Source organism: Rattus rattus, chromosome 18 (genome assembly GCF_011064425.1).
Source record: "Rattus rattus isolate New Zealand chromosome 18, Rrattus_CSIRO_v1, whole genome shotgun sequence".
NCBI classification, from domain to species: domain Eukaryota; kingdom Metazoa; phylum Chordata; class Mammalia; order Rodentia; family Muridae; genus Rattus; species Rattus rattus.
In genome coordinates, this window is record NC_046171.1 from 28,800,530 (window position 1) to 28,814,891 (window position 14,362).

At 41.9% G+C, this 14,362-nt stretch overlaps 1 protein-coding gene across 1 annotated transcript in view; it reads left to right on the forward strand.

Annotated features, from left to right (window-relative positions):
* The first annotated feature begins 1,388 nt into the window (after nucleotides 1-1,388).
* The window catches only part of LOC116887667 (proto-oncogene tyrosine-protein kinase ROS-like), a 30,048-nt gene continuing 17,074 nt past the window's right edge, over nucleotides 1,389-14,362 (forward strand). Inside the window, exons 1-7 of the mRNA XM_032889263.1 lie at nucleotides 1,389-1,503; nucleotides 1,962-2,161; nucleotides 3,570-3,714; nucleotides 4,448-4,680; nucleotides 4,777-4,953; nucleotides 10,803-10,971; nucleotides 12,452-12,569. Coding sequence (XP_032745154.1) covers nucleotides 1,389-1,503; nucleotides 1,962-2,161; nucleotides 3,570-3,714; nucleotides 4,448-4,680; nucleotides 4,777-4,953; nucleotides 10,803-10,971; nucleotides 12,452-12,569 — 1,157 coding nt within the window. The remainder of the gene's footprint in view (nucleotides 1,504-1,961; nucleotides 2,162-3,569; nucleotides 3,715-4,447; nucleotides 4,681-4,776; nucleotides 4,954-10,802; nucleotides 10,972-12,451; nucleotides 12,570-14,362) is intronic.

Here is a 14,362-nt window from a genome sequence, read left to right on the forward strand (position 1 = left end):
TGAAGGGGCTCGAGACCCCATATGTACAACAATGCCAAGCAACCAGAGCTTCCAGGGACTAAGCCACTACCTAAAGACTATACATGGACTGACCCTGGACTCTGACCTCGTAGGTAGCAATGAATATCCTAGTAAGAGCACCAGTGGAAGGGGAAGCACTGGGTCCTGCTAAGACTGAACCCCCAGTGAACTAGACTGTTGGGGGGAGGGCGGCAATGGGGGGAGGGTGGGGAGGGGAACACCCATAAGGAAGGGGGGGGGGAAGGGGATGTTTGCCCGGAAACCGGGAAAGGGAATAACACTCGAAATGTATATAAGAAATATTCAAGTTAATAATAATAAAAAAAAAGTTTCTGTTGCTTAGTGTTTCCTCACAGTAGCAGCCACAAACTAGAAGAAATGAAACCTTCATTGTGGTGCACCACTGCATGGCTTAGAGCACATTCCTTTCTATGTAGTCTGTGTGGCCACTGCTCCCTCAGTTTGTTCGGGGAATGACATATCTGGATGGGTGTTATACATAGGTACTCTCTCGTGCCAGGACCTTGACTTCTGTTTTTCCTACGTTTTTTGTTGTTTTTTGACACATGGTCTGTCTAGATACTTGAAGTTAGTCTTGAACCCATTATGTCATCCGAGCTGACCTCAAGCTCTTTTTTTATTTTAATGTTTTTATTAGCATATATTAATTGTACCTAGCAATGGGCTGCATTATGGCATTTTTATACACATACATCATATTCTGATCATCATTTCCTGCTCCTAGTCTTTCAGCCTTGCCAATAGTCTTACTCTTCGTCTAGCCACACTTCTACTATTTCATATAATTTTTAAAAGATTTTTTATTTACTACGTGTGTGTGTGTGTGTGTGTGTGTGTGTGTGTGTGTGTGTGTGTGTGTGTGTGTGTATGCAGGTGCATACTTGCCATGATGTGTCTGTAGAGGTCAGAGGACAATTTTTAGGAGTCCTTTCTCTTCTTCTACTGTAGATTCTGGGGATCTAACTCAGGTGGTCAGGTCTGTAGGAAGTGCCCTTACCCACTATGCCATCTTGCCAGAACCCAGACCCTATTTTCTACTTACCTGTCTTTTATTTTATTTTATTTTATTTTATTTTATTTTATTTTATTTATAAACTAATGGATTTCATTAGCGCTATTGACAGTTGTATGCATCAGAATTTGTTTACAAAAGCATGTGTACTTACCAGTGACCATACATATCACTGAAGAAAATATCTCTTTCTCACCAATCATTATTTACATATAAATCTGTATAGAGACCCTGTGAGCCTCTCCCACTTTAATGATAGGGTGTCAACATCTCAAATGTTGTGGTGATGATGCACATGTGGTCACAGCTACAGTGCATTTAAGAGTGCGATAACATGTCGTACGCAAATGTTAGCATCAAACCGTTGACCCTCGTGAGCCTCTGCGTCCCAAGTGCTATTATTACAGCCATGTGCCACTATGCCAGCCAGCCCCAATCTTTGCTAGCATGTAATCTAGTAAGTTCTTACAAGATTGCTCCTGCTCCTAGTGATATGGTGGCTGTGTCTTAGACAGGGAGACAGTGAGGGTCAGGGATGTCTTACAGAATACTTGCCCTTCATTATCAGGGAGACAAAGTCACTTTGGAGGCTTCACACAGTAGACGCCTGCCAAGATTGTGCCTCATGACTGTCTTAGCTGCAACTGAACTTCAGAAAATGAGTTTCCTCTGGTTATGCTGTCCTAAACGTGAGAAATGTAAGTGTAGAGAAACAGGAGGAATACACTGGGGGAAGATCTAGGATAGTTTGCCAAAGCCGGGTTCTCAAAGTAGGTACAATATCAAAAGTATTTCATATTTATCATTTCAATTTAAAGTTCTGTTTACTCCACAAATTTGTTTCTAACATTTGCTATTATACTTGTTAGATAAACCTGCTATTCCTTCTTTTTTCTTATTATTTTAGATAAAGCATATCTGTCTGTAGCTTCAAATATGGTAGAAGCAAGTGTACTGAATGCCACCAACACCAGCCTCACTCTCAAATTACCTCCAGTCAAGACAAACCTCACGTGGCATGGAATTACCACTCCCACGTCAACATACCTGGTTTACTATATGGAGGCTAATAGGGCCAACAGCTCTGACAGGAAACGCAACATGTTGGTAAGCCTGAAGCTGGCTGCTTTTGTCTTTATAAGATGCTCTTTTTTGATGTAACCCTTTCAACCATGTGCTGAAAAAGACATTTGAAACTTCTTTTTTAAATCAACTTCTTTCAGCCAATGACTGATCGAAGTATACTGGTTTCTAGCCTTCTTGCCCGGGAGTAAGTTAAATATTATGGAAACTTATTAACACTAGTTATGGGTTATCATGGCAAAAGGTTTCTTGCAGGTCCTAGGAAGACAAAGTTGCCACTTCAGATTGTCCCCAAGGTGATAGAGCCTTTCTATGAGCTAGTCATTAAATGAAACCAAGGATCAAATCAAACCAAAGTGACCTGACTATTTACATGTCTTTTATAATAACTATCTAATGCCAAAATATAAATCATATTTTTTGCTATCTGTTCTGTTATTAATATTTGTGTAATGTATCTCCATCTGCTTTTGATCTATCATTGTTTCCCTAGTTGTGTGGAATAGTAGACATACAGTAGACAGTGCACTCGCTGTTTCTCTCTGTCTCTTTGACACATCATTTTACCTTATAGTCCTAACTGGCAGAAAAATAACCACATAACCCAGGCTGGCATAACCCTGCCTCTGGACTCATGACATTACAAGCATATATCACTGTGCTTGGGTATAGCTATTTCTTGGATGAATTAATTGTCACTATTTACCTCAATACCAGTGTATTTGGTTGGTGTTTGGTTCACTAGGGTAATGGAATAATCTGTGTCCAATATTTTGCCTTGTACCTGTTTTATTTAACCAATTTGAAGAAGGGAAGTTGATCATCAGCTTTAGGCATTAGATACTGTGTGTTGCCATAGAGTGTGTATTATGCTAAACAAGTTATGTTGTGGTCCAGGACATTTTTGGTATCAGACCAAGTATAGTTTCCTGATTGTAGATTGATTAAGAAAGGTATAAGTCAGTGGCTCTTAACCTTGGCTTCAGACAAGACCACTCAGTCAGAATTGCCAAGGGTGGCACCAAAGCGTGTATTCAGAAACCTTCTTGGAGGATTCTAAAGCACAAGCAGCATTGAGAACCAGAGACTCCAGGGTGTTGTTCAGTCCATTAGACTTGATTTCTGACAAAGCTTAAATGCCTTTATTTGATCCCTTATTATGTTCACATAAGTTTGCAAACTGACAATCCCATATTGTGAGGCAATGAGAATGAAGTGCTCTTTCTCTTCTGGATCTCACTGCCTTGGGTGGTGAGTCATTCCACGTTTGCCAAGAGTTGCCTTGAAGCAACTCATCTGTCGCTAATGCATGGGTATAGTAAACAAGTCAAGTTGGTTAAAGAGAGCAGTGTCACAAACAATCCAGAATAACTGTTCCAGTCATTTATATGAAATACAAGAGTCGAATACTTAATGAAAAATTCAATGACAGGAATCACAGGAGAATGTAGCCCGGATTGAAGGTCTGCTGCCATTTTCAACATATGTGATTCAGATAGCTGTGAAGAACTATTATTCTGATCCTTTAGAACATCTCCCTCTGGGAAAAGAGATTCAAGGAAAAACTAAAAGTGGAGGTGAGTTGTGGGCTGTGGGTTTCTAGTTTGGACTTCTATGATACGTGTGATGCCCATGTCTGTATTTTTTTTTATCTGAGCACTAAGTAATCACCATTATGGGGCTGCTTAAAGTTCAATAAGAACTGTGAACTCTGGGAAAACACCTTAGTGACTCGACCCTGGCTCTAACCCTTGACTTGACTGAGTTGTAGCTCAGCAAAGCACAATGAAGTGAGAAGGTAAGCCATCTCATTTGATGTCAATTGACCAAGAAACACATGCTTTGGTCCTGCCACGCAGTGTCACTCTCTTCCCATGTCATCAGAGGTTTCTGCACGTGTGGCAAGATGGGAAAGCCAAGATATCATGGGAAATGTTGCTCTGGACCTTGGGGTTTGGAGTCATGTAGCCTCATGGTCTTCAAAGGAGTAGATTGAGACTCTGAAGGCTGGAAATCATTTCTTTCAGCTGTTTCTGATGGTTGTCCTAAAGCTCTCTAGAATTTCACAGTTCATCACTGCCTGTAGACTTGAGCTGGGGTCAGAGAATGATGTGGTCATTAGGCAAAAATAGACAACGTCTTTTCAGGCGGCCTGCTCACTTCCCATTATGTAAGTGGCCAACTTTCCCTTGGACCTCCGCAACGCGTTCTGCTCACATGACAGCACTGTTCCTCAACTGACTCTCTTGATTCTTTCCACCGCCTAGTGTTGTTGCAATATCCCTTATCCTTTGATGCTATTTATTCCAGTGCCCGGGGCAGTTTGTCATATCAATGCAACTGTGCTGTCGGACACCAGTCTTCTTGTATTCTGGACAGAATCGCATAAACCAAACGGACCCAAAGAGTTAGTCCGCTATCAGCTGGTTATGTCATACCTGGCTCCGATTCCTGAGACTCCTCTAAGACAGGGCGAATTTCCAAGCGCCAGGCTTTCTCTACTTGTCACTAAACTCTCTGGTGGACAACAATATGTGCTGAAGGTATTAAGTGTCCTGGGCACTTTTAATTTCCATAGTCAAGCTCATGTTCTAAGAAGACTAAGGTACTTTTTTCTTCCTGTTTATTTTAACAAAAAGATCCTTGCCTGCCACTCAGAGGAAATGTGGTGTACTGAGAGTCATCCTGTCAGCGTCAACATGTTTGACACACCGGAGAAACCTTCTGCCTTGGTTCCAGAGAACACTAGTCTGCAGTTGGATTGGAAGGCTCCGTCTAACGCTAACCTCACCAGATTTTGGTTTGAACTCCAGAAGGTAGACTTTTGATGCAAATCCCTATTTTACAATGTGCAGTAAGCTGGGACGATGTTTTGTGTGACTAGAATGTTCTCTTGGATAAAGCAACAGTGCTTGCCAACATTCACTGACTCAGATTGAGAAGCAGTAAATTATCCAGGTAGAGTTCTGTCCAAAACAGAATTCATAGTTCAGTTTGCTCTGAAGAGATGGCAGTGTGGTTCTTGAGTTTGATCCATGAGACCCACGAAGAAGGAGAGAACCTGTTCTCACACGTTTTCCTGTGATTTTTAGACACAAGTCTTGCTACATGAGTATCTCCACTCCAACCCCCTCTCACATTAAATAAATGTAATAAAATTTTGATTTTCAGAGGACTCACATAGGGGCTGGGGAGATAGCTCAGGACTTAAGAGTACTCACTGACTCCTATTCCAGAGAACCCAATTCAATTCCCACATGACATGTCCTAGGGGATCCAACTCCCTCTTCTGGCCTCCAAAGAGAACCAGTGACATACATGGTGTATGGACATAGATTCAGGCCAACTACCCCTACCCACAAAATTATAAGAACCTCTATAAAACTGTGTAAGTCATCTTACTAATGTTATAAAACATTATTTTTTTTTTTTTTCCGGAGCTGGGGACCGAACCCAGGGCCTTGCGCTTCCTAGGCAAGCGCTCTACCACTGAGCTAAATCCCCAACCCCAATTATAAAACATTATTAATAAACTTGATTTATATGTTTTAAAACAACAATTGGGTATTGCTTATGAAAATATATAAACCAACTAGCCAAAGGCCAAAGCCTTGCTTAGAAGTGGCTTTCAACATTTAGGTAGGGTGCAGAATCAGAAAGAGAATGAAGGATAAACTAGTTACTCCCAAACTAGTTTGATACGAATACATGAAGTTTAAAATGTTTCTTTACTCAGAATTCCTCATGAGTTACTAAATCAGCACCCAAATGGACTTTTAAGATGCCAGTTAACTGGACCATGTACAGGAAATTCACACTGACTTTCACAGTGGTGCACCAAGAATAGATTATTAAGATTTTGCAATTGCTGTCTGTCATTCTTTTTTTTAATTTTTTAAAAGATTTATTTATTTATTATATATAAGTATGTAGCTGTCTTCAGACACACCGGAAGAGGGCATCAGATCTCATTACAGATGGTTGTGAGCCACCATGTGGTTGCTGGGAATTGAACTCAGGACCTCTGGAAGAGCAGTCAGTGCTCTTAACCGCTGAGCCATCGCTCCAGCCTCCAAGGCTTAGTTGTGCACACGTCTGGGGTTTACAGGCTTATGCTGACACATTTGTAAAGACTGTTTAAGACTGTCTTGTTTTGAGGTTGCTTAAAGCACATTAGAACTGTAGAGATCTCACTTTTTCTTTAAAAGTGAAATTGTTCCCTTTTTCCTCATTGTTTTTTAAAGCAAAACATAATTTCATACATGAAAGTTATTATATATATTGGCTGCATTCACACCATTCCCCTCTCTTACTTCCTCCCACTTCCTCTTGACAATTTCTCGGGATATTTCCTATTTTGACCTCATCGCTCTGCCACTTACCCCCTCCCTCTGGAAATCCCTTCCCAAAATGTCCTTCTCCTACTTCCGTGTTTATCTTAGAAACCTGCTGAGTTTAAGCAGAGTTAATTTCTTGTACACAGTGTGGAGCTATTCACTGGATTGTGGTCAACTTACCTGTCTCTACCCTTGAAGAAAAATAGCTCCTTTCCCCCAGCAGCCATTAATTATGAGTAGCTCATCAGCTAGGGAGGGATCCCAAGTGTCCCTTCCCCATCCGTGCTCATGTGTTGACAGTATGACCCTGTTCTTATTCAATCCCTTCTACTACCCTCTGTGTCTGTCTCGAGTCCCTTCCTCTCCAACAATCACTGTTGTGTTAGAATGGTGGCTTGTATCCAGACAGATCACACCAGGCCAGCCCAGTTCCACGGGAGAGGTTTACTTGGGGAGAAGGGAAAAAGAGAAAAGGACAAAGGGGGTGTGATGATGAAGAATAAGAAGGAAAGAGAGTGAAGGTTGGGGGGGTCTGCCTTTCATTTGGGCCATGATGTAATCACACACACTGCTGTGCACATTACAGATGGTTGTGAGCCACCATGTGGTTGCTGGGAATTGAACTCAGGACCTCTGGAAGAGCAGTCGGTGATCTTAACCACTGAGCCATCTCTCCAGCCCTTATTGTTCTCTTTTGAACTTACTTAGATGAGCTTAATTCAGTTTAGTGTGAAGTCAAGGGGGGAGGATGCTAGTGTCGCTTCTCCGATTGGAGAAGATGTAAGGGATAACGATGCATAGGTACTTCACAGTACATTGGACAGATTCTACAATGAGTCATATGTCACCAGCTGGGGCATGCCTGCAAAGAAGAGCCCCAGGCTGACACACCCCTAGAACAGCACTACTCAGGTGGTGTCCATGGATCGTGAGTCATTAAGTCAACCATCCCGTTCCTCATAGTCTGGGGAGGACAGCAGATAGAGCCCTCCTGGTCCAGTCCTCATGACATCAAGAAAGTTCTTTTATCGCTACACTTTCTCTGTCTACCTATGTTTTTTTTCAGTACAGATCCATCATGGGTCACACTGAGAGAGCCATGACGCTACTTGGGTGTGTGGTAATACACACCTTTAATTATAGCATGTGGAAGGAGGAGGTAGGAGGATCATGACGTTGAGACCATCCTGGTCTGTGCACATCAAGACTCTGCTTCTGAAAAACTATGTCATAAAGCCGACTGGTCCTTTCTGTATGTGTGACCATTTGTGGTACAGGAGCTGGAACAGAACGGGAGGCTCTGCCTCTGAACGGTGGAAAGATGGCCTCCACCTGGACGCTCCATCCCTTTTGAGCAACCTGAACTTGTCTTTTAATGACAAGATTGCTGGCAATGGTCTCATAAACCCACATTGGGGGCTCTAGGAGGATGCGCAGTGAGGGGAGACAGAGATCCTCTTGAATTAAACTTTTCTTTATAAATGGAAGAACAACATGATACAATTTGGCATTGTGACACAATTTCCATGCCTGTAAAATAAAGACATCAGAACATAAGCTGAGGGTTTATTTGTTCGTCTTGAGACAAAGCCTTATCCAGCCTACACTAGTCTTGAATTTTTATATAGCTGAAGACCTTGAACTTCTGATTCTTCCTTCTGTCCCACCTTCTGCATGCTAGGGTTAAGGTGTACACACCTCGCCTGGACTGTGCTGTCGAGGAGGTACCAGTGCATTCTTATTATCTTTCACTTCTTCCCCTCTCTGAGAAGCAACACGAGCATCCTCTTCCCCCGGACTTTACACTGAACTGCATTAAGCTTATTTAAGTAAGTCCGAAAGAAAACAATCCTTCAACCTTTCTAGTGGAGCCTTATTTTTATAAGGTCACCATGTCAAATAGGCAAATCACTAAACCAGTTTCAATGTAAAAAGAAATGTGTACAACAGGTAAGCCCTTTACCAGCTTAGCTACACCCCAGGCTCCAAGCTATTTTTTTTTAAAATTTATATCCTGAACTACATAGATTTTTAAAAAATATCTAAAAAGTGTATATAAGCAGAACATACTCTATTTAAAATTAGAGGAAAATAATTTTACTTTGGCTTGTTTTCAAAGAAATCTATCAATTTACTTTTTGGTTTTCTACTGAAATTATGTATTTCCGAAGGTTTTTTTTCTAAGATCTGTTTATTTATGAGTACACTGTCGCTGTCTTCAGACACACCAGAAGAGGGCTTCAGATCCTATTATAGATGGTTGTGAGCCACCATGTGGTTGCTGGGAATTGAACTTGGGGCCTTTAGAAGAGCAGTCAGTGCTCTTAACCACTGAGTCATCTCTCTAGCCCTCCAAAGTTTTGATCTATAAGACACTATAGGCTTGACACCTTCCAAAACTGCACAGGCAGCCATTCATATTTCTTGAGTAGCCTTCACCCCTGCCCTTGTTAGCTTCTGACAAGGGGATAATTCCAACTTCCTGCAATTTTTTCTGGGATAGCCAAGGGATAGCTGCCCAGTTGGTCTGCCCAGAACACTCCAGCTGCCAGTTTACCAACAAGTGTTCTCCATAGCCATCTTGCCTGAATTTTAGGAGCTGCACTGATGCTGTAGACTGCTGAGTCCCCTAGTCCAGTCACTAATGGTAATTTATACACCATACAGTTAAGAAAGCAGGTCCTAACTAGTTAAAGACTTTAGCTGTAAGTGAAATCTACACCCCCCAGTCTCTCCCTCTCCCCTCCCCCCCTCTATCCTGTCCTCTCTTTCTTCACCTTTCCCTCCCTCTTATACACACTCATTCAGTTTGGATATACATTGCATTGAACGGCCTGCTTCATTGAGCCATTTCATTATATGTCAGTGGGACTGACATATTCATGAGTTCAGTGTAGTCAATTCCTTGAGTAATGTTTCTGCTGCTTACTACTTTATTCCCTCTCTCCTCTCCAGGCCTCCATTTTTGTAACATGGTGGTCTGCCTCCTGAGATTGCAATGGAAGAAGTTCCTAACTTTAATAGAAACTAGGGCAAAGTGCCTATCGATGGTATGATATGACTTCATGAGGGCTGAACGAAAAAGGAGGTGCAGAGGAAAGGTTATTTATGGAAACTGACCTTCGGAAACGCTCCCAAGGAAAAGACACTAGGAATGCCTGACAAAATGCCACATCCTTTGTCTTTCTTATTTATATACAAGAACAATAAACAACAAAACAACACACACACACACACACACACACACACACACAAACACTCGACATTGTCAAGTAATGATTTTTAAGGACCTAAATAGATAGATTTTTAATTAATTATTTTATTTATTTATATTCCAAATGTTGCCCCCTCCTGGTCCCCTCTCTCAGAGTTCTTCACTCCATCCCCCTCTCCTTTGTCTCTGAGAGACTGCTTCCCACCCACATCCCCTTTCCCTAGGGTACTTCAGGTCTCTACAGGATCAGATGCATTCTCTCCCACTGAGAACAGATAAGGCTACATATGTATGTGCGAGTGTGTATGTGGGAGGAGGGTCACGGACCAGCAAATGTATGTTCTTTGGTTGGTGGCTTAGTCTCTGGGAGCTCTGAGGGGTCTGGGTTGGTCAATACTGTTAGGTTTTCTGTGGGATTGCTGTCCCCTTCAGCTCCTTCAATCCTTCCCCTAACTCTCCCATAGGAGTCAAATAGAAAGATTTTTAAAATGTAATTTCACACAGAAAAAAAGTTTCACTTAGTTGAACTTAAAGACTATCATATGTGGAATGGGAAGGAGAGTTCCTGTATTTAATGTCTAACCTGCATAGGATCTGTGCATGGTGGGTCAGAGTTTTTCTTTCTGGAGGACTTTAGGTTCCTAGGAATGTATATAAAACATGGCTAGCACATATCTGAAGACAACAATTACAGGAAAATACCACATGCTTTGGCTTGTCGATGGACGCCAGCAAAGAATCAAAACATGAAACTTTAAGATGAACAAGTCCCTGGAATTGAGACTCTCCTTGTATGAGTGCATCCCTGTTTCTCCGCTGTGATGCCCATTCTTAGCCATTCCACCTCAGCACGAGTGTCCACATCTAGGGAGAGCAGCATGCCTCAGCTCTGAATCTTCCCCATTGAACATACTTAGGGACGCTCCACCTTGCACTCATTATAACCCGACATAAGAAACAAGGGGGCTATATGTGATGAGGGTAGTGATTGGAACTAAACGCCGTAAAGAAGTTCTTACTTTTAATGTAAATACATTTATTTAAGTTTTAATCAAGCTCTGCATCCAAGAGTTTCTGAAAAGAATGAAGATCTTAGTTTTACTTCTCTTTCCAGTGGAAGTATAGTGAGTTTTACCATGTCAAGGCTTCATGCAGTCAAGGTCCAGTTTATGTCTGTAACATCGCAAATCTGCAGCCTTACACTCCTTATAACATCCGAGTGGTGGTGGTCTATACGACAGGAGAAAATAGCTCCTCGATTCCCGAGAGCTTCAAGACAAAAGGTAGGTGTTAGCATATATTGTTAGCATGTATTATTAGCTAATATACTAACATATATGTGTAATGCTCTTTTGCTCTTTGCTCTTTTCTCATCTCTTAAATCTACCAATCACATTCTAGAAGCACACTTTTTTTTTAAAAACATAACTATTTTTCATGTATGTTTTGTCTGAATATATATATGTGTGTGTGTGTACCTGTCTGTGTAACTGGAGATGTTACCAGGATCCAATGTTAGAAGAGTGTTGAATCTCCTAGAGCTGTAGTTACAGATGGCTATGCGTTACCATGTGGGTACTGGGAACAGAAAGTGAGTCCTCTACATGACTAGCACATGCCCTTAATCTCTAGGCCACCTCTGCTATCCTGAAAGTCATTACTCTGTAGCACAGGTGGATAAACCGGAGAGACAGGAGTCATTACAGGAAGGAGCAAGAACATACTGGCTAGGGTTTGTAGGATCCTGAGTTGGGCAGAACTATTTCTTCTTTTGGTTTTCTGAGATCCTCTCTAGCCATTGTTTTGCAGCAAGAACTATAAAATAGGGTAGCTGGATGCCCAAGAAATAGGTACAAATAAATTTTATAGTCCAAATGCTAAAATGAAGAAACAGAGACTGGAGAGATGGCTCAGTGGTTAAGAGCACTGACTGCTCTTCCAGAGGTCCTGAGTTCAATTCCCAGCAACCACATGGTGGCTCACAACCATCTGTAATGGGATCTGATGCCCTCTTCTGGTGTGTCTGAAGACAGCTACAGTGTACTTATATATAATAAATGAATAAACCTTAATCAAACAAACAAACAAACAAAAACAAACCAAGCCAAGCCCTACAATTCCATTCAATTAAGATTCTGAAGACCGTAAGTCCAGGTTGATTCCTAAAAAATTAGAGGGCCAAAGGTTCCAAAAGTGTGACTGTTATTACATTTGTATTTGTCACTTATTTTGTGTGGAGATAAGAGATATGATTAGTGTTCTCATTAAGTAGGCAACCCATCATTAATGAAAGGTCCAGATATTCACGTAAAAATACATGCTTCGGGGCTGGGGAGAGAACTGTAGCAGCAAAGTGCTTGCCAGGTAAGTGTGAGGATCTGGGTTCAGTTTCCAGAACCCGCACCAAACATCTGGATGTGTTAGAGTGTTTGCAATACCAGGGATGGCAGGTAGGCACCAGTAGGTCTCTGGGATTGCTGGAGTAGCCAGCCTAGTCCAGTGAATGAGCACCGAACCACTGAGAGATTCTCTCAAAAAAAAAAAAAAATGCGGGTGGTGAGACTGAAGACCAAAACTTGAGGTTGACCTCTGGTTTCCATATAAATAAGCAACTGTATACACACACACACATACACACACAGAGCATTTCTATCAGAATATTTCTTTAAAACATTTATCGTCTTCAGCGTATTCCAGAGAAAGAAAACCAATGCCAAATATTTTGTGCTATCAATCAATTCTCTCTTTTTTCCCCTTATAAAGCTGGAGTCCCAAGCAAACCAGGGATTCCTAAGTTACTAGAAGGGAGTAAAAATTCAATCCAGTGGGAAAAAGCCGAAGATAATGGGAACAGATTGATGTACTACACCCTGGAGGTCAGGTACGTGTCAACTGTGCCCTCCAGGTCAGATATGTATCAACCAGCCTCACAAGAATTCAGCAGGCAGTTCCAAGGTGGTCAAAAACAATAATCCTGTCAAAGTACATTTGTATAGAAAAATGAATCTTTATGGATTTTTGTACGTTCCGCGATGTTTGTTTTTACCCATTTCCTAAAGTCAGCCTTGACCTTCTAATTACAACACACACCAGGTCACCCTCAGAAATTTGCCACTGCTCATTCAAACGTCACAGAAACCGCTCCCTCAGAGTTGGCGTAACGGACATTTGCTTAACATCCACTCTGCTTAAGAAGCTGGGCAGACGACGGTGAATGCGCTTAGGTGAAAAGTGGCAAAAAGATAGGTATTTTTTTAGGATCTGAAACGAAGGAGACGGCTGAAATGATGTGAGGTCAGCAGATCTGTGGACCTTTCTGTCTGATGTCACCAGATGAGTCTGTTTCCAAGGACCGAGACTGTGTTGTTGCCTAAAGCCAGCAGCTGAGAAGCATGTGTACCTCCCGACCCAGCCAGTTTTCAGAGTTCAGTGAGGGAACTGGCCCAGAAGGACTGACCTCAAGCCAGCTTGAGGAGAGAAATCCAAATTCCAAACACTCCCCTCACGGGACTATGAAGCCATCTTCAAGAGGTTCCAAGGACAGAAGTCACTTCCATAATTATAGTCCTGGCAACCTGAGCCTTAGGTCTATTTTTGCTTCATCTTTACCCTAGCATCCCCAGAACCTCAGGAAATTTCTTGCTCATATTAGGAAATTCCTTGGGCTACATTTTTTGGTCACAATTTTCAAGAAATATTTTGTCACTGTTTTTCACATATGTTTAAGAACTAGCTTGGTGGCCTTTGATAATAACGATGTGTGATATCCAGGCCACAACTTTATCCTTGCTTGGACTCTGTAGTGCGTTCCCCTCAGTAAGACCTTAAATGTGGAATTTACCTAAATACTTTGCATAGCCTGGCCCTGGGGCTCCATTATGGGTATTATCATGTTGGTACTATAGCACAGGAGGAAGTGAGGTCATGTGATCATCTCTAAGTCCTATCTTGGGAAAGGAGTCGTTAGTGAGACTCTATTCTCTTTGCACCACCCACCTCCACTCATACACACTGATACTTTTGGTGGCTAAACCATCTGTCTAGACACCAACTTATTAAGTATTATAATATTGTCCTCTCCACTTTAAAGTCTACATTTTTATCTACACATGGCATAAGTAAATTACAAGTGACCCAGGAGACTGAAAAAGTAAAAAAATATATATATATATACGCCAAATATGGTATTCAGACTTGTAATCCAAGAACTCGGAAGGCGAGGACTAGAGGATCATGTGTTCAAGGACATCCTGGCTGCAGAAATAGCTCTGTTTAAAAACTCCAACCAACCAACCAACCAACCAACCAACCAACCAAACAAACAAACAAACAAAGACTAGAGAGATGGCTCAGTGGATAAGAGTACTTACTGGGAAAACATAAGGAGCTGAGTTTGACCCCAGACCCCACATAAAAAGGCAGGTGAGGCTGTGTACATGCTTATAACATTGGGTCTGTGACATCGGAGGCAGCTTCCCTGAGGCTTGCTGGCTGCCAGTTTACCTTCAGGTTCAGTGACAGACCCTGTCACAAGGGAATAAGGCAGAAAGTGATAGAGCAGGGCACCCAGTGTCTTCCCATGGCCTGGACAATCATGCAGGGCAATGTACACACATACATGTATACACCACACATACATCAGAAAAAAGACGAAAAATGGAAAAGGAAAAAGCG